Source organism: Terrapene carolina, unplaced genomic scaffold, assembly GCF_002925995.2.
Source record: "Terrapene carolina triunguis isolate 2854851 unplaced genomic scaffold, T_m_triunguis-2.0 Scaffold231, whole genome shotgun sequence".
In the NCBI taxonomy this organism is placed as follows: domain Eukaryota; kingdom Metazoa; phylum Chordata; order Testudines; family Emydidae; genus Terrapene; species Terrapene triunguis.
The window spans coordinates 16,382,250-16,407,585 of NW_020664582.1; the positions used below are offsets into that span (position 1 = coordinate 16,382,250).

General features: G+C 42.3%; 1 protein-coding gene across 1 annotated transcript in view; it reads right to left on the reverse strand.

Annotated features, from left to right (window-relative positions):
- Positions 1-25,336, reverse strand: part of VPS53 (VPS53 subunit of GARP complex) — an 87,672-nt gene that overhangs the window by 54,543 nt on the left and 7,793 nt on the right. Inside the window, exons 3-6 of the mRNA XM_029912542.1 lie at positions 10,911-10,997; positions 10,499-10,614; positions 8,753-8,872; positions 2,149-2,227 (exon numbers count right to left, since the gene is read on the reverse strand). Coding sequence (XP_029768402.1) covers positions 2,149-2,227; positions 8,753-8,872; positions 10,499-10,614; positions 10,911-10,913 — 318 coding nt within the window. The 5' untranslated portion in view covers positions 10,914-10,997. The remainder of the gene's footprint in view (positions 1-2,148; positions 2,228-8,752; positions 8,873-10,498; positions 10,615-10,910; positions 10,998-25,336) is intronic.

Genomic DNA, 25,336 nt, shown 5'->3' on the forward strand with positions numbered 1-25,336 from the left:
CACAATTGTGAGGGAGGTAAAGTTAACCCCATTAAAACAGATGATGTAACTCAGTGGCTCTCAAACTTTTTTCCTGGTGACCCCTTTCACACAGCAAGTCTCTGAGTGCGACCCCCCCCCCCTTATACATTAAAAACACTTTTTTAGATATTTAACACCATTATAAATGCTGGAGGCAAAGTGGGGTTTGGGGTGGAGGTTGACCGCTCGTGACCCCCCATGTAATAACCTCGCGACCCCCTGAGGGGTCCCAACCCCGTTTGAGAACCCCTGAAGTAACTGAAGCAGTAAAATTAAGTGACTTGAGTCAGTGGCTGAACCACAATCAGGGCCACCCAGAGGATTCAGGGGGCCTGGGGCAAAGCAATTTTGGGGGCCCCTTCTATAAAAAAAAGTTGCAATACTATGGAATACTATATTCTTGTGGGGGCCCCTGTGGGGTCCAGGGCAAATTGCCCCACTTGCCCGCCCCCCCCCCCCGGGCAGCCCTGACCACAATTCCAGTTCAGAAAAATCCAGGCTCCGAGCTCTGTCCTCTGCTCACTTCAATATGCTTCTGATTCATCCAAGCACACTTTAGTTTTACTCTGCAATAAGGATCCTGTAGATGCCAGATGAAATTGATTGCAATCTCACAACTACCTAGTATGGATCTAAAATACCGTGAGATAAACTTAACCCCACATCTCTCACATAGAATCACAGGACTGGAAGGGACAAATGCAAAAAGTGAACCAACAAGATAAACAGTGACAGGTAAGGGCCTGCTCTTGCAACCCCGAAGGCCTGATCCAGAACATATTAATAGAATTGTAGGACTGGAAGGGACCTCAAGAGGTCATTTAATCCAGCCCTTTGCACTCAAGGCAGGACTAAGTATTATCTAGACCATCCCTGACAGGTGTTTGTCCAACCTGCTCTTAAAAATCTCCAATGACAGAGATTCCACAACCTCCCAAAGCAATTTATTCCAGTGCTTAACTGCCCTGATAGTTAGGAAGTTTTTCCTAATGTCCAACCTAAACCTCCCTTGCTGCAATTTAAGCCCATTGCTTTTTGTCCTGTCCTCAGAAGTTAACGAGAAAAAATTTTCTCCCTCCTCCTTGTAACAACTTTTTATGTACTTGAAAACTGTTATGTCCCCCCTCAGTCTTCTCTTCTCCAGATTAAACAAACCCAATCTTTTCAATCTTCCCTCATAGGTCATGTTTTCTAGACCTTTAATCATTTTTGTTGCTCTTCTCTGGACTCTCTCCAATTTGTCCACATCTTTCCTGAAATGTGGCACCCGGAACTGGATACAATACTCCAGTTGAGGCCTAATCAGCGTGGAGTAGAGCAGAAGAATTACTTTTTTCCTGCTTAAAACATCCCAGAATGATATTTGGTTTTTTTGCAACAGTGTTACACTGTTGACTCATATTTAGCTTGTGATCCACTATAACTCCCAGATCTTTTTCCATGGTACTCCTTCCTAGGCAGTCATTTCCAATTTTGTATGTGTGCAACTGATTGTTCCTTCCTAAGGGTACGTCTACACTACGAGATTAATTCGAATTTAGATAATTCGAATTTGGGAAACAGATTGTATAAATTCGATTGTGCGCGGCCACACTAAGCACATTAATTCGGTTTTTAACCACATTAATTCGGTGGTGTGCGGCCACACTACCCCATTAATTTTAACCACATTAATTCAGTGGTGTGCGGCCACACTACCCCTAATTCGAATTTACAAAATCGATTTTGGTGCTACTCCGCTCGTCGGGGTGGAGTACAGAAATCGATTTTAAGCGCCCTTTAATTCGAAGTAACTGGCTCCGTTGTGTGGACGGGTTAAGGATTAATTCGGATTAACGCAGCTAAATCCGAATTAAAGTCGTAGTGTAGACCAGGCCTAAGTGGAGTACTTCGCATTTGTCTTTATTGAATGTCATCCTATTTACATACATTTACTTGATGGAAAACAGTAAGAAAATTACACGCATTACACTACCACTCAGGAGACTAAGTTTCTTTCTAAAATATCTCCTAAAACAAAAGAAGTCACACACAGATCAAATAGTAAATAAAAGCCCAAGATGACTATGCTTGACATTTCATTTGAACAACAGACTGTTCATTAGAGGGAGAAAAAAGCCACAATACCTTTGTGCCCTGGGAAGGAAAAGCTTCTTCAAAATCTGCCAAGATTTGTTGTCCTAACTCATTTTGGGCAGCCTTTACCCTGCCAGAGAAAGAGCAAGCAATTACTTTGTTCCCGGAATTACAACTAGTTGTTTTGTGTTTGAAATCTACAAATGTTGCTAAAACATGCTCTTCAACCCAAGCAGCTAGATGAAAATACACAAAAATGTAGCATAGATTAAAGTAATATCTACATGATGTAGGCTATTTCATCAAAACTGGATCAGGTGGGATTTTGGGGGGGGAGGGGGGCTAAGTACATCTGGCTAACAAGTCAGTGCTGTGACAATGTTTATTAAGTTCTAATGGAAGAAATCCTTGATTTTAATCCCCCCCTTATAAATTAGTGCTGTCATTCTGGATCAGTTTCTCAGCTGGTATAAATCAAAGTAGTTCTTTTAACTCCAATGGAGCTATACCAGTTTACATAGGCAGACAATCTAGGCCTCTATCTTCATGTGCACCATTGATATTTTAATTAAAAGTGTATTTTTAATGTATAAAAGGCTTCACAAAACCTCTGTTTCCAGAGTGGAATTATTCACAGCTCCCAGGTGGACTGACCTATTGTTAAATACCTCCATTTGAGTATCATTTGACTACGGTCACACATAATAAGTCCTTTATTTCTTTAGGAGAATGAAAAAGCTAGGACTTCAAGAGGGTGGAAATGTTTAAACAACTCAATCTTTTGTTTTCTTTAAAGAGCCATATACAAGATCCATCTTTTGTTTGACTTAGCTGAGAGAACAAAGCTTCTAACTTCCAGAAATAAAAGTTGACAGGGCTTAATTGATTCTTCTAGAGAAATGGAAATGCCTACACATTCTGGAATGTGCCAAAGTAAATAGTTAAGCACTTAAGTCCCTTTGCAACCCTTGAAACCTTCCATCACTTTTTACTGTACTGGAACTGCTTTAAGGACTAAAACGGATTATACAAAACTGTGGATTTTTCCATAGAGACAGATATGTTAGCAAGAGTGGTTGGGATTTTTTTTTTTTTAAACGTTTATTGAGTGTGGATTTGGATTGTTTAAAAAGACCCTCCAGCCATATCTAAGAAGGATTTGCTTCTTTAATATTCCCAGTTCAGTTCCAGCAATAGCTGAAATGCTACAAGAAGTGACAATAACAAAGTGGGATTCTTTAACTGTCATTTTCCCTTAGGTGCTGAAATGCAGAAAAATCCGTATCAGTAAAAATTATGGTGAGATTTTCTGTTTGTATGTATATATTTAGGTACTGCTCTCACAATATGATCTGCTTTTCCCTGATTTATTTAGATGGATCTTCCTTCAAAAAGCTTTCCACCTGCAACGTTGAACGCAATTCTCACTTACGTTCTTTGCTGTCCGGTGCTATTTGAAAGTTTATACAAAAACACTCCAGGTTCAGATCTACAGTCATACTTCTATTTTGTGGTCAAGCTTAGAGCTGGCTGAAATTTGGGATTTCTGGCTTGCACCAAATTTTGAAATTTCCTGAGAACTGGACATTTTGCGGGGGGGGTGGGGGGGGGAGAAGAGAGAAATCCTTTTGGAAACACCAGTACAAGGTGCTTCTGAAACAAAATATGCTCCTCAGAATCCCAGCTGCAGCTGACTGAAATTGACAAGATTCACATCAATGTCAGTCATTGGTTGCCCAGGCTGGCAGGGTCACTCCCATGCTGCACTATAGACCCCAAGGCTTTCGGCCTCCTAGGCCAGCTGCTCCCCAGGGCTGACTGACTCTGTTTGGTCGGAACATTTCCAACCAGCTCTAGTCCAGATATGAAAGGAATTATATTAATATAATAAAACTATAGGGGGAAATTGTAGCAACAGAGAGGCCCACACCATCAGCCCTTACTCATGGGTGTAACCCTGTTTAAGTCAGATGAGTAACTTATGTGAGGAAAGACTATAGGATCCTCAAGAAAAAAAAAGTGGATTGAGAAAGCAGCATCTTTTAATGGGCTAACAAACAAGCTTTTGGGCTCAAAACATGTCTGGAGCCATGTGAATAAGAGACTTTATATGAACATGTGGACCTGTTTGCTGTAATTCCCGTTTCCTTAAATTTGACAGGATACAGTAATATCAGCATTTGACTCCAGCTGAAATACAAAGTACAAAGGAACCTCAGAATAGGAGAACTGCTGGCTTCTAAAAGGCTGAACGAATTAAAGAGGCCCTGTCAAGTAGTTATAGACCCAATTTTGGAATTTGTTGTTTTAGGCACTAATTCAGAAAAGTACTTAAGGCTGTGCTTAACTTTAAGCAAGTGAGTAGTCCCAGTGACTGCCAGGGGAGTGCTCACATGCTAAAAGTTATGCATGTGCCTTGCTGAATCAAAGCTTTAAAATAGATTTTAACTAAATCTAACAAACAGAAATCTCTTCTTTTTAAAAGATATCAAGGATGACAGGTGTGATTTTGTGATACTTTATTAAACATTCCCCTCATTGTGACAAACTCAAAATATTAGTACAGGGAAACAGGAAGTGTAGTGAGTGAGGCCTCAGTCCGGCTACACTTACACATCTGAGTGACTTCACTCATGTTAGCAGTCCCAGGCCTATTTGCACATGTAAAACACGGCACACGTTTAAGCGTTTGTAAAACTACGGTCTTGTCTCGTTTCAGTGCCCAAGCTGAAATGCAAAGACGAAACCAATAGCATCGATGGTGAAATATAAATCAGAAGTTAAAAATTTCAGCAGTTTTAGCCATTCCAGATGTTGCTAGTTTAACTCAGTTTTGGACGTTTATTAATGCTTATTTTATGCTGACAACCTTTCTTTACCTGATTCCCAGCAAGTGCTGGGACGGTCACAGAGCAGCCACCTTGAACCTAAATAGCCCGGACTGGGCATTTCGCTATGGCTGCTCGCACACGCCTTCAACCTTTGGCTACATGGGTATTAGCAAAGGCTTTGTTTCTCTCCTACCCCCCTACCCCTACTTTTTTTTTTTTTTTAATAACTTTACTAAGTTTCAAATAACAGTAAATTACTAGAAGCCACAATTCCTTTTGCCAAAGCTACCAGAAATATTAGACTGCGCCTGGCAGCCTGCTGAGATAAAAAGAGGCTGAACTAGCCTGTTTTTCTGTGGTAGACTTATAATTATGTCTCTTCTAAATATTTTCCAGGCTTTTTCCCCTCACTATCTGCAAATCTTTTTAAACCATTTTCATGGGTGGGTTTCTCACCACTAATTATATCCTCCCTCTGCAGATAGAAAGCAGAGCAGAAATGAGAGATAACAGTATCTCTATTTACTGTAATCAGCATCCTTTAATACACCATAAGTAGTTGTTTTAAGAAGCATGGCTGGAAAAAATATCAGCTGAATTTGAATGCAAAATCTGACGCTCAATAGATCCATATAAAGCATCAGGACAAGAACCCGAATAGAAGAGGATCTACCCAAATCTCTTATAAAGCACCTGGTGAGTTACTTACCAAGAACTGTAGAAATACAACAGTTAAATGACATACAATTAAGTTTGGCAACATCAAGCAGCAAGAACCTAAATTAAAACCATATTTCTTGCGAAAATCCACCCAGTAGTGTTCAGCTGTCCCTTTTCTTTCCCAAGTTTTCACATTTGGCTTCATCTCATTCACTCTGAACAAGAGAACTAGTCAAATAGTCATGTAGCAATTTAACAAGTAAAATATTCAAAATGATTATTGTTGTTGTCGTTCTTCATCCAACTCTACTTTTAAGAGGCATTGCTTGATTTCACAAACATGCAAGGCCCCTCAACCCACTTTGGGTTGCATTGATTGTTAATCCAAAGAACAAATGAATGGGTACACCAAAAACAATAACTTGAAAGGATGAAAATAGTGTTAAAGCTTAGAAAATCTTCTTCAATGTTACATTCATCATTAAAACACTTCCAAGCAAGAAAGAGAAAAGAAATGCAAAATCCAAATCATGCTGGAACATGGACACATGTACTCAAACTCAGTCAGATATTACAGAACAATAAATCATTTTACAGTAAGTTGCTGCCTGTCAAGTACTAACGAGATCCTAGCAACGTGTTGGGTGTAGCTCTTCTTTCACCCCACAAACAACCACTTCTATCTTTACCAGATGGTGCGTCTGTAACTGTCTAAACAGAGAAAGGAAAATCCCACAAAGAGGATCTTAAAAATAGTAAGAACAGACTTTCCCTACGCTTCTAATAGCCTTATCTTAGAGAGGCAGTAAAACAGAAAAAGATTTTCTTCCCGGCCCCCACCAGATTTTGTGGTAGGACTTGATACCATTGTGTTTTTTACCGGCATTACGAAAAGTTTTCATTTTACAGTCCAAGCCACTGTAAAATAAATGGCTGCACATTAGAAAAGGAACCATGGGCCAAATTCTGGCTCACTGTATAAGCAATTACGTATATTAGATGCAAAAGCAGCATTAATATGTGGCTGTGTAATGGCTAGCAATAGTCTCATCCACAGCTCCCCACTCACAGCGGATTGGTACTGTGCAGACCAGGAGTAATCTAGAAGAAAAAGGGCATATTTCTATTTCGGGTATGGCACGTACATGGACCATGGCCTTAATTCAGTAAAGCATTTAAGAATTTGCTTCAAACTCACTGATTATGATGAAGCTTAAGCAAGTGCTTGAAGTTAAGCCTGCGTTTAAGTGCTCTGTCAAACCAGGACATACGCCTATTATCCCTAGGCCTCTCGGTAGACCAGGGGTCGGCAACCTTTCAGAAGTGCTGTGCTGAGTCTTCATTTATTCCCTCTAATTTAAGGTTTCGCGTGCCAGTAATACATTGTAACATTTTTAGAAGGTCTCTTTCTATAAGTCTATAATATATAACTAAACTATTGTTGTTTGTAAAGTAAATAAGGATTTTAAAATGTTTAAGAAGCTTCATTTAAAATTAAATTAAAATGCAGAGCCCCCCAGACCAGTGGCCAGGACCCGGGCAGCGTGAGTGCCACTGAAAATCAGCTCGTGTGCCGCCTTCGGCACGCATGCCATAGGTTGCCTACCCCTGCGGTAGACGCTGAGGGGAGCAGTACTGGGGTGGAACACATGCACCCCCACTGGGGTTTTTGGAAGAAGGGTCAGTGCAGTACAGAGGAGCGGTCAGATTCTGCCTGTGTGTTTTCAGCGTTCAGACACACACAAGCAATGACATCAATATTGCCTGCAATCCTATACTGCCTTGGACTGCTAGTTGCTTTCCCTAGGAAGGATGCCACCCAAAGCCACTCTAAACACTGTATCTGCAGAGCTCCGCCAAGCCCCTCTCATATAGCAAGCCCCCGCTTTGATATCTGAGAATGGCAGTCACATGCACGCAAAAAAGCAAACATTAGGCTAAAGTAAAGACTATGAGTTCACATTACTATGAAAACATTGTCAGTCCATCCCCTGCATGAACGCTAGCAGCACACGTTTAATTTGACTCTTTGGATCTGCCTTTAGCACCGTCTCAGGCAGTTTTGTACTCAGTGTTGTTCATTTTAACCACCAAGGAGTGAGGGGGATGGTAAAACACACTAGCTGTCTCCTAGACATTTTCTCAGCCCCATCCTCAAATTCCCAACTGAAGCCATCCCACCCCAAGAAGGCTTGGGTGGGTTACTCAATACTGATCCTTAATCAGCTAGATGGGGGTGGTACTGGGTGACAAGATACACTGCTAATTCAAGAAGAGACCAGAACCAGAGATCAAGGCTAAGTATCCCATGCAGCAGTGTAGAGAAAGACCACAAGCTCAGCTCACTAGTTTGGATTTTGTTGTTAAATCAATTCCAGAAAAACAGCACCGTGACCAAGCTGGGTGAAAAAGTTTCATAGCAGAACCAGGCATGTTTTGTCCATTTATTTTTTTCCTGGGTGGGGTGGTGGCTGCAAACCGCAATTGCACTCGTATTGCTGAGCTCAGAGCCAAGTGGGGCCAGTTTCAGGTGGAAACCATACAAAACTCAGTGGATTCAGTATAGCCTTATTTGGTTATTTTGAGGGAAATAAAGTGACGACTCCAGCTGCATGAACCAATGGGAATCGGGCACACATGAAGCTCCAGACTCAACACTACGGGGAAAAGTTCTGCCCTGACTTAAGCTCTGTGCAACTCCATTGAAGTCAGGTGGAAGTCAGGACAGAAACGGGCCCCGAGCATTATTTTGTTTTAAATGTACGTATCTTCTACTTTGTGTTACGCTTCTGGGCCAAAGTCATGAGGCTAAGAAAGTGGTGGAAAAGATCAGCTCTGGGTTTATTACAAATACTGATTCATATGAGGTCACATAAAACAATGTTCACTGCTAATAAATTAATTACTGTGCCTATTAAAAGCCAGGCAATGGGAAGCTCAGGTCATTTGTGAATTGTATACATATTAATCATTGTTATGAATAAAATGGACAGTTAAAGAGATGAACCAGTTGCATCCAATTTTAAACTATCCATTTTGGCTGGATATAAATTGTAAAGAATGTATCCAGCCTTTAAATTCTTGGAAAAGTTACCCTGTGCAATGCATTTTCTAACTTCCTTTCCCCGCAGGCATGTGAAGTGCACAAAGACTGATCATTTTACCTTTCGGAAAGCTGTCGTATCTGTGAAATCCCCATATATTTGTTGAAGTGCTCTAACACATTCACAACACCTTGCAGGAGATTGGCAACTTCCCTGTACTGTCTCCTCCTGGTCATAGCCCTGAAGAGGAAATCAGAGATTATAAAACCAGGCTCAATGTTAAGGGCAGATCTTGGGTGGCAATTCCATAGATTACCTCATTGTGCTCTGGGTCACAGCCACGCATACTGAAATTTATTTGTCTAAAATACACAAATCTTCATTAACATTCCACTGCAGCATTAGAATTTGTTTTAACTGATGCTAAAATAATAAACGGAGACAGCATACATCTAATAATGCTTCAAAAACACGGACGTCAAAAGTAACTCTTGGCAAAGAACATGTAAACTATTGAATGCATCAACTTCACAGTATGGGTTTGAAGGCAGTAAATGTTATTTTGCCATATTGACCCAAATCAAGATATTTCTCATCCCAGAAGAGTATGAGTTACAGCCTCATAGGGAAGAGAATTATAATGAAAAGCTGTTGGCCTTGACTTTATTGTTAATGTCTTTCATGAGCAAATGATGGAAAAGTCAAATTGAATTATTTCTTTTTCTGCATTCTTTTTCAGGCTCTGTACAGCTGGGAAGGCTGGGTTTAAACTATAAGTGTCTAGAAACAGGAGGTTCTCTGCAGCGGGCTCTCAGTTGGGTAATTCACTACCATGCAAACCAGGCCTAGCCCTTGTCTTGCAACTTTCCAGTTGCTTGCAAAACTCATCTCATCAACAAGTAAGACCTGTGGATTGCCCTGGCAGTGTGCTCCTCAAGTAAACCAACTAGAGATTACTACAGATAAAGCGTAGTTTCAAAATGCAGGCAGAAGAGAAGAATTGGGTTCCCTTCTCTTGAAGGGTCATTAAACGTACTTCGTAATTTATGTAACAGCACCTGCACACCGTAGTGGTGGGCACCTTAGAAATGCAAACAACTAAAGAAATAGATAAATTTCACTAATCTCAAATACCACTTGGGGGATGCTCTAATTTGTAAAGGCCACACTCAGAATTAGGACATGCAACTGAATGGAACAACATTATTCACCAACATAGCAACTATGGTCCTCTAATGCTGATTATCAGGGACACGACTCGAGTCCAAGGCAGCAACAGTAGTTCCTATTCATATGGGACAGGCAGGGCCGGCTCCAGGCATCAGGCAACCAAGCTGGTGCTTGGGGCGGCACCTGGAGGGGGGCGGCGCGGCGCTCAGGCCTCCGGGGGGAGAGCCGAGCCCCCGCCGGGGCTCGCCGCCCTGCCCCCGGCGCTCTGGCTGCCAGGGGGAGAGCCGAGCCCCCGCAGGGGCTCGCCGCCCTCCCCCCGGGGCTCCGGACGCCCTCCCCCCCGGCGCCCTCCCCCCGGCCGCTCCTTGGCTTCCCCGCCGGGGCTCGCCACCCTCCGCCCGGGGCTCCGGCCACCCCCCCGTGGGGGGGAGGGGGCGGCCGGAGGCTTTTTTGCCTGGGGCGGCAAAAAAGCCAGAGCCAGCCCTGGGGACAGGGACTGCAGGACCTACCGGGTACATGCAGAAAAGACCTGACAACAGAATTTATAATAGCCATTGCTAATTCTGTGAGCACACATTCCCTGGAAGAAGAAGAATCGGCTAATAAAGAACTATTTAGAATGCTGCCCAGTACTCCAGAATACAGCTGCAAAGCCCCATATTTATAAAAGCACCAGTGAAAGTTCCTGTGGCTTACTCAAGTGAATCCACACCCCCTGCCAGCATGTGTAGGTGATTGAGGGTAGTGATGGAGGTGGTCAGATGCCGCTTGGCATGATCTAGTTGCTTGATATCTCGTGTGATTTCTTTAACCTAGGGATTAAAAACAAGAGACTGATTAAACATCCAAGCCACTACAGCAAATTGTAAGGAGAGGATGTGACGGGCCCTGTCCTCTCTGGAATTGGAACCTTGCTAGCTTCTACAGCCACATTAACATAGGGACAAGGGTTCAGAACCTACATACAGCATGTAGAACTAGCGCCAGAATGAACTCTCAATAGCATGTGTTACCAATATGCGACCATTAGGATGGACAAACCACAAATGCTGGGAACAAAAGAAGATCTCTCGCTCCCTTTAAAGGCCAGGAAGAAACTGCTACTCACCATTTGCTCTGATTTTTCCGCCTTGTCTTTGATATCTTTAATCTTACCAAAGAGTTGCTGAATGGCTTTTTGGGCCTCCTCAAGAGCCTGAGAGAAAAGGAAAAGATTCATACTCAGTTTCCATCATCAAAGGAACTATGCAGTTGCTCCCTACCGCAAATTTTGTAGCATTTTTACTACACAACATTCAATCCGTATATCAGAGGCCAATATACAATTGTATTGTCCCAAGGTTGAATAGAAAAACCTGAGACAAGGAATATTTCCCAAGACCTTTTTAAAATAAATTGGATAGGATTTTATTCTTTTATTCTTTGGCTCCATGTGAATTTTATAATGGGACTCTAAGTGCCTGAGTTAAGAGCTCTAAGAGTTTGTTTCTACAGATTACAAACCGGAAAGTCACGATATTTAAGAAAACTAGAATATTTTCCACCCATCTAGTGAAACTGGAAAGACACTTAAAACCTCCACTGATCCACATATTTACAGTGGATCAGGAGAAGAAAATATCTACCCTACCAAAAAAATGTGATAATGAAAGAGGTGCCATCAATGGAAAAAGTATCGAGTGAGTTACCTAGGGGACAGAGGAACTGAACTTGCCGTGTTTGCTAAATGAATAAGTCTCCTAAATAAGGGGGAATGAGGCTTTGTGGTTAAAACACTGGCCTAGGCCTCAGGAAATCTGTGTTTAATTCCTGGCTTTGCCAGAGACTTCTACTTCAGTGTTTCTGTGGCTCAGATCCTCGTCTATAAAATGGGGATAATAATATTTAAATTTAAAAAATTCTTCCATCCCTTATAACTCTTGTTTAATTAGAATGTTCACTCTTCGGAGCAACACTGCCTCTTCCCAGGTGTACCTACAGCACCTACCACAATGGGGAGATCTTGGTTCCAGGCTCTAGTTAATACTATCATACAAACAATAAATAAAATGAAGAAATCCCCCTTGATCCAACGCACCAAAATCATGCCACAGAGCGCTATAACAGAGAAACAGCAAAAGGTGTGCAGCCCTCAAGGAGAGTGAGATTTGTGTAGCCCAGAGCGAGGCATACAGCAACACAGGGAACCTATTAAGAACACATCAAGCACATTGAGGCGCTCTCATTTCCAGGTTCCTGTTCTGTTTTTGTAAGTAACACGGTGCGATACTGACAGACAGGAGGATGCATGGCAATCTGTAGAGTGGTTCCTGTTTTTTTAATAACAACAAAGCTTGAGCTCTGACAGCAAAGGAAAGCAGCAGCCAGCATACAAACCCAGGAGCACCCATAAATTTTAAATTAAAAAAAAAAAGGAACAAAACATGTTTTATTTTTACAAAGCCGCTTAGATGCTGAACCGGAGGGTTACAACCACCTCCTAATCTAAACTCACATAGTGCCTAGTGTCTTACAGAACTTTCCCAGGATCTGCGCTGTAATATTACATAGAGAAGGTCATTATACTTTGTCCATTGTTTCAAGGAAAAAGTGTGTGGTGAAATATTTAACACATTGCAAATAATAATAGCGAAAGGCAAGAAATTTCTCCTTTCCTTCCATGTTTCTCTGAGATTTCCACAGTGGGAAACGTGAGCAGAGGCAGACCCAGCAACAGCTTCTTTGCAGGGTAAGAATAAGATTCACAGTCAAGCTCATACATTAGCATCTCTCTTGAAGACTGAGATGACAGCATTCTTGTCTGTATCATTGCTACAGTTAAGGGCGTGACAGCACTTCAACTACAAAACTCTGTTTGCAGAGATTTGTAAATCAGCTGTAAAAATTCGCTTCCAGACATATTATGATTTAATAACATTTGGGAATTTGACTAGACAAACTGAATCCACCATGGTATGGTAACTTTGTAAAGCATGTATTCAGTAAGGGCCCAATGCATACACCCCTGAAACCAACAGACTCTATTTGACTTCAATAGAGCAGGATCAGGCCCTACTGAGCTCTTTAGTTTTAAACACATCTGTACATGTGTCTTATGCAAAACAAGTCACCTGAGGACAAGATCCTCAGCCAGCAAACACATTGATTCACACCACTGAGGAAACTTGCCCCAGGTTTCTTGGCTGCTACTGTACACTGAGCAGCTGGTTTCAATGGCATCTCTCCCAAATCTTTCCCTGATCATTGGGCTGGATGACCAATTCTTTGCTTTCAAAGCATTGTGCGTTGTTCTATAATGAAGTGCATTCATCATTTGTTGGCCTAAGTTATTCAGTTCCTTTTGCATCTGACGGTGGTTGTACTTATTTGCTGTCTGCAATTCCATTATCGTCTTCAGACCTGAAGGGCTCATTTACAACTATTTTCATTCAAATCATTCCTATTTTCACACCCTCCCTCACTTCAATTCCCTTCCTCCACAAATCACACTTCTGCCAAAGGCCAGCAAGCATCAGCTCTTCCTCCAAAGAAGTGCTAGCAAAAAAGATGAAAATAAACCTAAATGGAAAACTCAAAAGTTATGGAATGAAGGAATGTAAAACCCCACATCTGGGTCACTTGGCTTTCAATCCCAGCCCTCCATCGGTGGACTCTGGGGCACAACCTTATCTGCAGACCTATCTGTAAAAGTGCTTACCCTTACTGCTGCTCTATTACAGGGGTAATACCATGGCTCAGTCTGTGTAGAGAGCTGTACTCTAAGCACGACTGACATTTTTCTGTTTCACATTTTAATAACTGAATTTGGTTTCCAAATCTGGCACAATAGCTCTTCCGAGGACAACTGCATTTTCTGTCTTGATCACTCACGATTTGGTATTAATTGTTTATATTCAAGTTACAGAATGGAAATCTACGTGTGCGGCTGCTGTTGAATTGTATGTATGGTTAGAGTTTCATCCGTATATGGTTGTTCAGGAGAAGGGTGGTGGTAAGTGGGCTGTAGACTGTGGAGAAGAGGCTGCTGAGGCTGAGAAGGGGAACAAAAAGGTGGCCTGTACATGGGCTGTTGAATGACTTGCCAGCTTCTTTTCCTTGTTTTTCATATCTTGCACTCACAGGATATGCAACTAGCAACCTCAGTTCAAAGATAACTAATGTTTTGTGTGTGGAATATATACAATTATGCACAGAGATGGACGTGTTTGCTTGAAAACCTCCTTATGATCATGCTGAAAACATTAAGTATCTTTTGTCGATTCACTGTTGCAGGTAGTTCAGTATCTCACCCTAAGGAAAGTGGGAATGACTCTCTATAGACAGAGGGCTGGATTTTGTGTGGTATTTTCAGTTCCTTACGTGAATAAGACCAAACCCCACAAAGGATGTAAGTTTAGACTCCAGCACAACTGGTGTGAACTGTGTTTGGAGTGTATCTGAGTGGGGAAAGCCACCTGATCGCATGTCCTAAAACCGACCTATGAAGTAACTCTACACATAAGCCCTTTCCATCTTGATAACATCTCCATCCCCAGCTCCCTTTGTCTTCTGCTGTTAAGTACGCTTCTATTCCATCCCCCTTTTTATATCGAATCCCATGAGAAAGGATATTATTGTAGCTACATACTCCTTGAAAAAACAAATACATTGATCACAATCTTGTGTTTCCAAGATCAAAATGAAGACCAACTTGGCAGAAGGATTCCCCCCCACTGGAATGGTTTTTTACTTTTTATAATAAATGTGACTAAGTTGGAGAACATTTTATAATTCACTTTCCAGAGGGGAAAACAGGTCTCATCGGAAGTATCAGAATCATGTGAGCATTAACTTTTATCTATTTAACGTCCCTTCGCCAATCATCCAACACATTCAGTTAGTGAAATGAATGTACATCTTACAGAGATTGTTACATTGTTCATCTGCAATTGACATCTTCCTTTTTTTTTTGCTTAACTACTCACCTGTGTGAGAGGGAGAGATAGAGTTTGGCTCTTAGCCCTAGTTTCTTTTTATAATAAAATCTTGCCTTTTATTCCATATCCATTCCAAGGCATATGGATTAAAAACAAAACTAAATTAATAAAGAATTCTCTCTCCAATGTATTTAACCATAGTCTCTGTATAGGTACCACATCCCAATTTCAGCTATTAAACAGGCCGTTACCAAAGTGATACTCTTGCATATTCTGAGACTTGGATAGGCCTCTAAAAAGTCAACCCAAAGTCCTTCCCAGAGGCCAGTTGCTACATTTCCTTTTGTTTCAGCACAGCACTGACTGCTACCACTAACTGGTATTTCAAGCCAAGAGGGATGTTGGAAACAGAGCTCTAAATAAAGAGATACAGAGGCCAGATCTGGCCAAGAGATGAAATTAGCTCCCATGGAAACATCACTGCTTGATTACTCCATTCTTATCCAAAGCAGAGGCAATGTCATGACATCCGTTTAGACCTTGGACCACCCAAAACAAACTTAGCCTTCAGGGACAGATAATTCTTTGGTATGAGATGCTAAACTGAGCTCCATTCAGAGCCTCCTCAGTGGCTATCATGGGGGATGGGCAAACACCAATAACATTTCACAATGAAGTTAAATGACAACCCCAGTGCAGTAACTGAGAGACAACCACGCTTAGTACAACAGGTTCTAGACACTGAAGGTTGCACACAAGCTATTGCAAGGTACACAATATTTGCTCTAAATACAAAAGCTCTGCACAAAGCGTATCTAGTTTTATGGGAAAGTCCTTTATTTTCTGTTACAAATATCAAAAGATTATTTCTTGCCCTTACTTACTAATCAGTGTTTCTAAAAGTCTTTGGAGACATACAGCAACATATAAAACCAGAATTTGCCTCATTCACACTGAGTAGCACCTTACTCTGCAGGCAGGCCAGCTGTGGCTATTCAAATCAGTAAGATGCCACTCAATGTGAGTACAATATCAGAATCCAACCCTTACCTGTGAAAGGGCCATTGAATGTGGGTTACACTTTCATTATTTAAAATTCACAGACCAAAAAAAAAAAAGCTTCAATAAACTGAAGTATGTATCAATTATATAAGAGAATGTTGGTGTTTTCTCAAAAATCATACAAGGTAAGAAAGCCAATAATTCCATATTTACATTATAGTAAGAGAGCAAATATTAGAAGGCAGGAAAATTCACAGCCACCCAAGCCACCTTAATTCTGCCTTCATCCCCTGCCAACATCCCATCTTGCACACAATCGCATCTTGCATCTAACATGAAGGTATTCTGATAAAGGTTGCTTCGATTCAAGTTTTTAAGAAGTTGGCAGCTTGCCATAAGGCGACCTCTGCAAAGCACATTAGTGATGAATGTGTGGCTAGTGATTTAAAGCTGTAGAGTACTATGCGAGGTCTAAGAAATATTACTAGCCATCAGTCTTCTGAGTTAAAGATTGCTTTGTTATTTTTACCCTATGGTACTTAGACAAAATATATGGTGTTGGAATGACAAGTTGCTCTTTGAAGTCCTGTCCACTTCAGTTATCAAAAATAACTGGAGAAAGCAGTGGAAAATAAAAATAGCCAGACCTCTCTCTAAAAAGTTAACCATTAGGGTCCTGATTCTGAAAATGGTTACATGCATGCTTAACTTTGCTACTGTGAATAGCCCCAAGTTACTCTAGCTCAAAGTTAAACACATGCATAAGGGTTAGCAGGACCAGGGGCTACCAGAGGTTCTTTTCTAAAGGTCTGAAAAGGCAACAAGGGTCAGCATCTCATACTAAAATCCAAATCTGTTATCAAGCTCCTGGTAAGACCTGGTCACTATTAGGAGATGGTGAAAGGAAAGGAGGGCTATCCTTTCATCTCCCCACCCTTCAGAGTCAGTATCAGCTAGCCTTACTCCTGCCAAATTTCCTATCCACTGCTTGTCTCTTGGGCGGGATTTTCTATAAAACATACATCAAGGCTTACCCATAACAGTATGAAGTTATTGAAAAACTCAACAGGATCAGTCCAGATAAGTGACAAGCACCTACACAATATTTTATTGAAATTCTATCCCCCCGTTCAGTGATCACTAGTTTTTAATCATGGACTTGGACAGAGAGAATGTAAGAGCAGTAGTATTCTCCTGGGTTTGACACACGGCCTCCAATCTGCACTCCCAAACCTCCAACCATCTATCAAGGTTATTTCTAATCTGTTCTGCAAAAAAGTGCATGATGTGCTGATGCTTTAACTGTCACTGCAGAGTCTCAAGCTTGCATTTGTCCTTGGTTTGATCCCGAAGAGTTCGATTCCAGAGAAGACCAAGACGGTGGGGGGCATAATGTCATCTCAGTTCATGGGGGGTTTAGAAGTAGAAATCCCCATTCATGGAGATAAAAATATCCCCCTTCCATTTCATCTCAGTGGGATGAAAATATCCCCAATCATGAACATGGGAGCACCCTTAATTACCAGTCAACTCACAACACCAAACACTTGTTGCATCGTATTTTATTCTCAGAAAAAGCATAGGCCCTGAAAAGAGTTTCTGCCTGCTCGTGTACAATAGATTCTCTCTTTCATACTTTCAGGATACTCCAGCTTCTCTTGTTTCAGAAATGGGACAAGAAGCAATAAAAATAGAAAGTCAAATATTTAAACCGGGGAAACCTTTAGGATGAAAGTGGTTTATGTTTGAAAAAATATTTCTCTTGATTATTATTTTGCACTTCGTTGGAGATGGAGCATTGAAGCCAATGGCAAGCTCCAAAGCTAACAAATTGTCACTGGAATGCTGACCAAACTAAACCAGGATTTTGCCCCCAGACACTTTAACAGCCAAAAAACAGGTCAACAGCTACCATCGTGTGGTGCCAACATCTGCTACTTTTACCTACTTAAGGGCTCTGGGGAGTCACAGTTTGGACAACATGAGCTCTGGCCCTGTTTTATGAATTAAAGAACTCAGGTCTCCTGCTGTTTTGCTGAGTAATGTGGTTGTGATGTGGGGGAAGAGAAGAGACAGGAATAGCAGCTGGTCTTAGGTTTAAGTTTTATACTGCGATTTTTAGAACAAGGTACAAGTTTCCAAAACTGTCAACAACAACAACAAAACTTGACAATGTTGTAAATTTCAGGAGCACCAGTACGAAGTGAAATTGCTAATAAATATTGATTTGATTTCTTAAAGCTTACTTCAAACCCCTTTATTTACCCCTTAAAATATAACCTTCAAACAACACAGTAGTAGCTCTGAATGATACAGTGGTGCCGGGGGGCTGCATATTTCTTTTTGACCTAGAAAAACCTACTTAATTGATGAGCTCTGGGCATGTTTGGCATTTTTTGTACCTCAGAAATGTTTTAAGTTAAGAAGAGAGATAACATAACATTTCGCTCAGACACACACAGAAAAGATGTGTGAAAACCTATTCCATGCTTTTTAAGTCATGGAGCACCGTTTGGTAGTTTAGATGTAAAATTTGGTGTTGGGACAAAATAAAGGTTTGGTTTGCTTGACAAAGCTTAACAATATTTTCATGAAGCTTTGTTCTGATGATGATGAAAACAGTTTGTTTGGATTTAAACAGTCTGCCTGTAGCAACTGAAACCAAAACGTTGCAGTATTTGGTTAGTGCATAAGGATGAGAGAGTGAGACTGACCACAAACACACACACAACGAAAGATGACACAGTCTGAAAAAGATTTGTTTACTTAGAGCAAATTCACACTTAAAACACTGCATCAGTGCAGCTGCACCACTGTAGTGCTTCAATGAAGATGCTCTAAGCTGACGGGAGAGAGCTCTCCCATTGGCGTAGTTAATCCACCTGCTTGAGAGGTGGTAGCTATATCACCGGGGGAAGCTCTCCAGCCAACATAGCGCTGTCTACACGGGGAGTTAAGGTCAGTATAACTATGTTGCTCAAGGGTGTGAAACCGATATAGGTCCATAGTGTAGACCAGACCTCAGTATTGTTATAAGTAACCACAAGATCACTTTGGGTATAGTCAGTTACATTGTTTCCCCTTGGTTTTGGGTGTTTTGCATAGCAAAGGAGGACGGAAAAACAGCTTTTAAGAGATGAAAATGTGATTGTAAAACCACAATTGGCAGGGGAAGTCAGGCAGTACCAGACACTACTGAACTTTTTTTTTTTTTTTTAAATCAATTTGACTTTGAATTGATGTGTCCCTTTAAAACCAATGTTCTTGCCACTTATGGCAATTAAAGGATGTCCTAGCACTTATGTGCAGGAGTAGGGGTGTTACACATAGCATCCTACCCGAAATCCAACACAGGGAATTACGTTCTACGTCTCTGAATTCCTCTTGTAGTTCCAAGCTGACACGGTAGCCATCTTCACCTCCGCCCTAAAAAGGTGGGCGGAGTTTCTGTGCTCTATTGAACAGTTGCCACTTTCTACCAGTGATGTGGTGACAATTCAGTGATGGATGCAGTGATCTCTGAACAGCCCCTACCCACCCTTCCAGGGCTGTTGTGGAGCTCAGCCAAATATTTAAGGGTTCGGAAATCCTCAGACAAAAGGAACTATAGGAGGTTTGTGCACTATTACAGAACAACGTTTCATTGGGGAAAGAAAAAAAATGTGCTGGGATAGGTTGCTTGCTTAGGAAACTTTAAGCCAGAGGGCCACTAGAATCCACGTTGTTCTGGTAATAATGGTTAAACTACTTAGATGATTTCCACATGCTGATTGGTATGGAGTAAAAACTTGCTGGTTTTATTTGATTCTAGCAAATATACATTTCCACTGGATGTTATTACTCATATTGGAAAACTGCCCAGTGCTAAGTATTTTATAGACACTTGACACATCTGCCCAATTTCTTAGAGTCCAAATGAATCCTTCATGTTACAAATTGGGCTGTGGTCAGGATATTGAGAGCTTTGAACTTCTGGAAACCTCCCCATTCTCAACTGCAGAGAGTCAAGTCTTCTTTCATTCCTTGCCACACTTACAACTGAAATCAATGAAAACCTCGAGCATGGTTAAAAATAAATTCCCATCTAACAACTCAAAGGAGCCTCAACTGCAGCACTTTCAAAAAGACTTTTGTATACTGTGATCATGCTAACAATTTCTTCCATTAAGGTCTTATACCTGCGATGGCTACATCATGTAAGCATGCGCTGAGGGCTAGATAGTCACAGCCCGCACTCAGCTGCACAAGGGAGCAAAGCCCCACGCACTCCCCAGGTGAGACTCTGGCTGCAACGGCTGCTCCCTCATCACTCCCCACTGAGAGTCGCGGCTCCATCTCCCTCTGCTTGCCAGGCAGGCAAGCGATGGGGAGCAAACTGCTCCACACGAAGGGGTGAAGTGACCTACTCCTTTCTCAGGAAGCGGGGGAGGAATTGCGACTCGGAACCACAGCCGGTTCCCCAACTGCTCCTGAGGAGGTGCGGCTATTCCCCACGCCTCACTCAGGGCGGTTTGTAAAATTACAGCCTAGCCCTGAAGGACTGGAAACGCCTCAGGATTATTAGAGCGAGGGGAGGTCTACACAGCAAAACGCGTCCGCGGCAGAGAGCCTCAGAGTCTGGTTCAACGGACTGGGGCTCGCTCTGTGAGGCTATAAACAGCAGCGCAGCCTGGAGCCCTGCCAATGAGGAAGGGTCTCAGAGCCCAGGCTCCAGCCTGAGCATCTACATGGCTATTTTTAGCTCTCCAGCTCAAGCCCTGCAAGCCCAAGTCACGTGACCCGGGCCAGGCTCGTTACTGCAGAGGGTGTTTTTTTTCTGTGTAGACGTATCATGAGCCACTGGGGAAACGTGCTATGGACGAGGGCTTGTCTACACAGGGAAAATGGGCAGTGTAACTATACCAGTCTAAGTATGCCACTGTAACTCTACTGCTATAACACCCCCATGTGGACACTATTCCAGAATAAGTCTTCACACAAGGAGTTTTACCAGTATAACTATACCTGTATAAGGTACAGGTAAAGTCCCTGTGTAGACAAGCTGTGATTCTCTCTTGTTGATCTAATTTTTTTTAGAATTTGTAAGTGTTGAGTCTTTACTTCCCCATGCTGCTCCTGTTCCTCTCTAACTGCACCTTTTGTCTCCACCTTCCTCACGCAATTCCATGCATGCCTCATTTCGTTCCACCCTCTATGCTCCAGAGAGCTGCCCTGATCTCTTGCACTCAGTGACCTCCATTACTCCTCCAGATTCAACAAATCTGATCTCCACTCCAACATGGCCTGCACCTCCCTGTGTATTTGAACTGCAATCTTGTGCAACGCATTTGCCTAGTTCGCCTGTAAACTTCTTAGGGCAGGGCCCTTGTCAATTACATGCCTGTAAAGCCCATTAGAGAACTCAGCATTTCAGCTGTTCCCACCAAATCGCATTTGATCAATCAGAGCCATGTTTGGGTCGCACACTGTGTACCTCCAAAAACGGACCAAAATAATGCTTTTCAGATTTTGTAAGATAAATCCACTCTTGGGTTGAGGCCTAGGATTGTACAGCTGCATTACAAACCTGGAAAATAGAGATTGATAAGTGGAAATGCTGACGGATCTTCAGCCGTAGGCATGTAAACCTAATGGCTGGAATAAACGTTTCCCCATGAGGGGGGGAAGTGGCACTGCATAGTAAAACCAAGCTTCAAACTCCTGCCTGTTGTCAACATTATCACTGGTGGAGTGGACTTTTCATGCAGTTGGCATGAGGCAAAAGCACCAGCTCTGACCCAGCAAGATCTTGCTTTGTAACTTACTCCGGGCTTGGGTCCATCTGGGAATGAAGTTTGCCTGTTGCCAGCACAAAACATGACCCGAGCCACACCCTGGACAGCTACAGCAGTAGCTCTCAGCTTTTCCAGACGACTGGACCCCTTTCAGGACACTGATTTCTCTTGCATACCCCCAAGTTTCACCTCACTTAAAAACTACTTGCTTACAAAAATCAGACATAAAAATACAAGTACGTCACAGCACGCTATTACAGAAAAATTGCTTACTTTCGTTTTTACCATATAGTGAAAAATAAATCGATTGGGATATAAATATTGAACTTACATTTCAGTGTGATACTTGAGCCTATTTTTCCACGTGTGAGCCTTGTCATTCTGGGAGGCTGTGAATTATACTTTCACTGTCACCAGTGCTGCTGCTTCCAGCTCCTCGTTTTAAAAAGCTATCCATTTTTACATCACAACCACATACACACCATGACAACGTCAACCTCATAAACATATTTGCATGCATCAGTAAATGACATAAAATGCATGCATGTCTAATACAGTGCATACGTTACGTTACCATATAATACAGTATATAGAGCAGCATAAACAAGTCATTGTCTGTATTAAATTTTAGTTTGTACTGACTTCGCTAGTGCTTTTTATGTAGCCTATTGTAAAACTAGGCAAATATATAGATGAGTTGATGTACCTCCTGAAAGACTTCTGCTTATCCCTCGGGGTCGGTGTACCCTTGGTTGAGAACCACGGGGCTACAGGATGGTGACAAGCTGCATTTACCCACTTATGATATAGAAGCACAAGAAAAGGTCACGCTTCGACTTGCTTCTCCCCTGAACTTGGCTACACAGCAGATGGCAAAAGTTATGCTTGACCTCCTTGTGTAGCTGCAGATGCCAGTTTTAATGGCCAATGTCCAAAAGGATAATAAATAACAGTATTTCTTCTTGGCATGCCATTTGCCTAAAACCCTTTTCAATAAGCATGTTTTAGACTAGAAAGGCTTACTGTGTTCCTACGGCTTGGAAGAGACTATCCAACTGCCATAACTTGCTAGAGAAATGAGTCTAAATGAATCTTAAGTTTGATTTATTTTGGCAGCTTGACTTCTATTTATTATTCATTGGCTACAAAAGCTTAAGAACTCTGTGTGACTTTAATCACAAGCCCTGGATTTTAAGAAATATGTGGTGTGGATTTTTTTTTTTTTTTTAAACTTACACACAGAGCTTAAGACATTCCCTAAATCTGCATTTCATCCCCCTACACACACACACTCCACACACAAATCCTGAATATTAGTCTTTGCCTGCTAACCATCAGGATAAAAAGTTTCTGTAGAGAAAAACAGGAGACGAGAATGTTGAATGGTTCACGATAGAAGAGTGTTCTACATAAGAGGCATGGGAGATATTAAAGTGTTTGTGCCAAAGAAAAGCCTACAAATGATATTATTTAAAATGTCAGGCTTAAACACTTGTTGCGAACAGGCTGATGATTTTACAGGCTCTTCAAAGCCTGCTTTGAAGCTAACCTGTTATACTGGTAGCACCTAGAGGCGCTAATCAGGAATCACAGCCCCACTGAGCTTGGCATTGCACAAAACATTAAGTAAAGAGATGGGCTCTACCCCAAAATGCCGACAATCTTTTCTTAAACACAAGACACAACACGTGCGTGAAACAAATAAATGGGTGGACACTGGGAGGGAGAGAGGATGAAGTGACAGTAACCTGAGCATGTTGTTGCCTAGCCTAGCTGTACACACAATTTAGCGGTCTACCTGCCTGGCAATTGTTGTCCAAAGCTATGGTGACCAGATGTCCCATTTTTAAAGGGACAGTCCTGTTTTTTGGGACTTTTTCTTATATAGGCGCCTATTACCCCCCACCCCCTGTCCCGTTTTTTCACAGTTGCTACCTGGTCACCCCAGGGCCAGCTCTGGCTTTCTGGCCGCCCCAAGCCAAAAAAAAAAAAAAAAAAAACCCTCCGGCGCGGCTGGAGCCAGGGAGCAGGGGGACTCCCTGCCCTGCAGATGTGCCCCGGCTAGCGAGGGGAGAGAGAGAAGGGGGCCAGCCAGGGCTTCAGCGGGGCGCTGCCACGCGGCCCCTCCCGCCATGCCCCCTGCTGGGAGGGCTCCGCACCGCTCCGGTCGGCTGGGAGGGAAGGACGCAGGCTGCCCTGCCGAGCTTGCTGCAGGGCGCTCCCGTCCTCCACGCCGCTGCCCCCTACAGGGCGTCCGGAGCGGAACAACAACAACAACAAAAAGCAGCCGTGCCGCCCTAGGATTGGGCGGAATGCCGCCTCCTACAAGCTGCCGCCCCAAGCACCAGCTTGCTCGGCTGGTGCCTGGAGCCGGCCCTGGGTCACCCTATCCAAAGCCCAGCACTTAGGCATATTTGTGACTTTAAGCATATGACTTGTCTCATTGACTTCAAAGCAACTATTCACGCACTTCAGTGTTTTGCTGGACCAGAGCTTAAGGGAGGAGGGCACAAGCACTAGACAATGGCTAGGTGGCAGCAAGCGAGACTGAGGGCACAACTAGCCTATGCAAAACTGTCTTCAGTGGATTACTCACATGCTTTAAATTACAGATGGGCTTAAGTGTTTTGCCAGATTGGGGTCTTATCCTCACCTTCCAGTCTCCCTCCCTGTGCTTAGGCTGCAAGAGGGCTTCGTGGCACCCGCATCATTTTCACCTCTCACTTCCTTTGCTCAATCTCCATATGCAATTCCCTTCCTCCCTGCATCCATTCTGTAAAGTCCTCCCTGATCTCCACTGAAATAGCTGAGTGAGGGTAAGTGTCCAATGCACGTCAGTCTAAGACCTTGCCAAACCCAAGAGAGCTGTGGGTATTTCTCTACACCAGATGCATCCATCTTCGTCCTTTCACAGGTTTAAACATAGCAACACACTACACTGTGCACATGGCTTGGGAAGAGAAGGCATTGCTAACCTTCCCCCAGCGGCAAAGGTGCTACACATTTATCTTTATATGCAGCATTGTTTATGAAAGTACCAGACAGCTAATGAAAGTGTCCACCACTGAGCTGGGTGCAAGCTAGACAGCAATTTACTTGCATTCTTATGAACACCAACAGCTGCCATCTTTTTTCCTGCACTCCTATGGATAAGGAAAACATATTTCCAATATTAAGAGTAAAAAAAAAAACAGAGCTGGGAGCCAGTCAAAGCCAACTTGGTTACCAAACTAATATCTTCATCCACCAAAAAACAGGCAAGGTTGTTCCCTGTCCAGAACATGTGTACTTCCTTTTTCTTATTATTCAACGTTTATATTGCACTGGGACCTAGAAGCCAATCAGACTGGCCTCCATTATGCTAGGAAATCCTCTAGGTTAAATTATGTTTTGCTTTTCTTAAAGGGACACTAGCAACTTAAAAACAAATTCACACATCCATCTGAAAATGTTCATCTGCTGTTGTAACAGTAAAACCTACGATCATTAACACAAAAGATTGGGGAAGGAAAGATTTTTTTCCCTATAAAAGACAAACTGTTTCATCAGTTCAAATCATTTCCTTGTGTCCCTTGTTGTTTGAGAAGGTCAGGAAGTTTGGGGGAAAAAATTTTTGTAGAGAAATTCAATAGTAAAACCACAAACAGTGGCAGAGAGGGTTGGATGTGAAACTAATTCTAAGTAATTTCGAAATGGACTAGATTTCAAGTTGTCTCTCCTTTAATAACTCAGGCTTGCAAATGTTCTGGCTGCAGAGATGGAACAAAAGAGTTAAATTAGAGTCTGAAAATACAGAGGATACATTACAAAAAGGGAGTTTGAGGGAATGGGTGAAGCAGCTC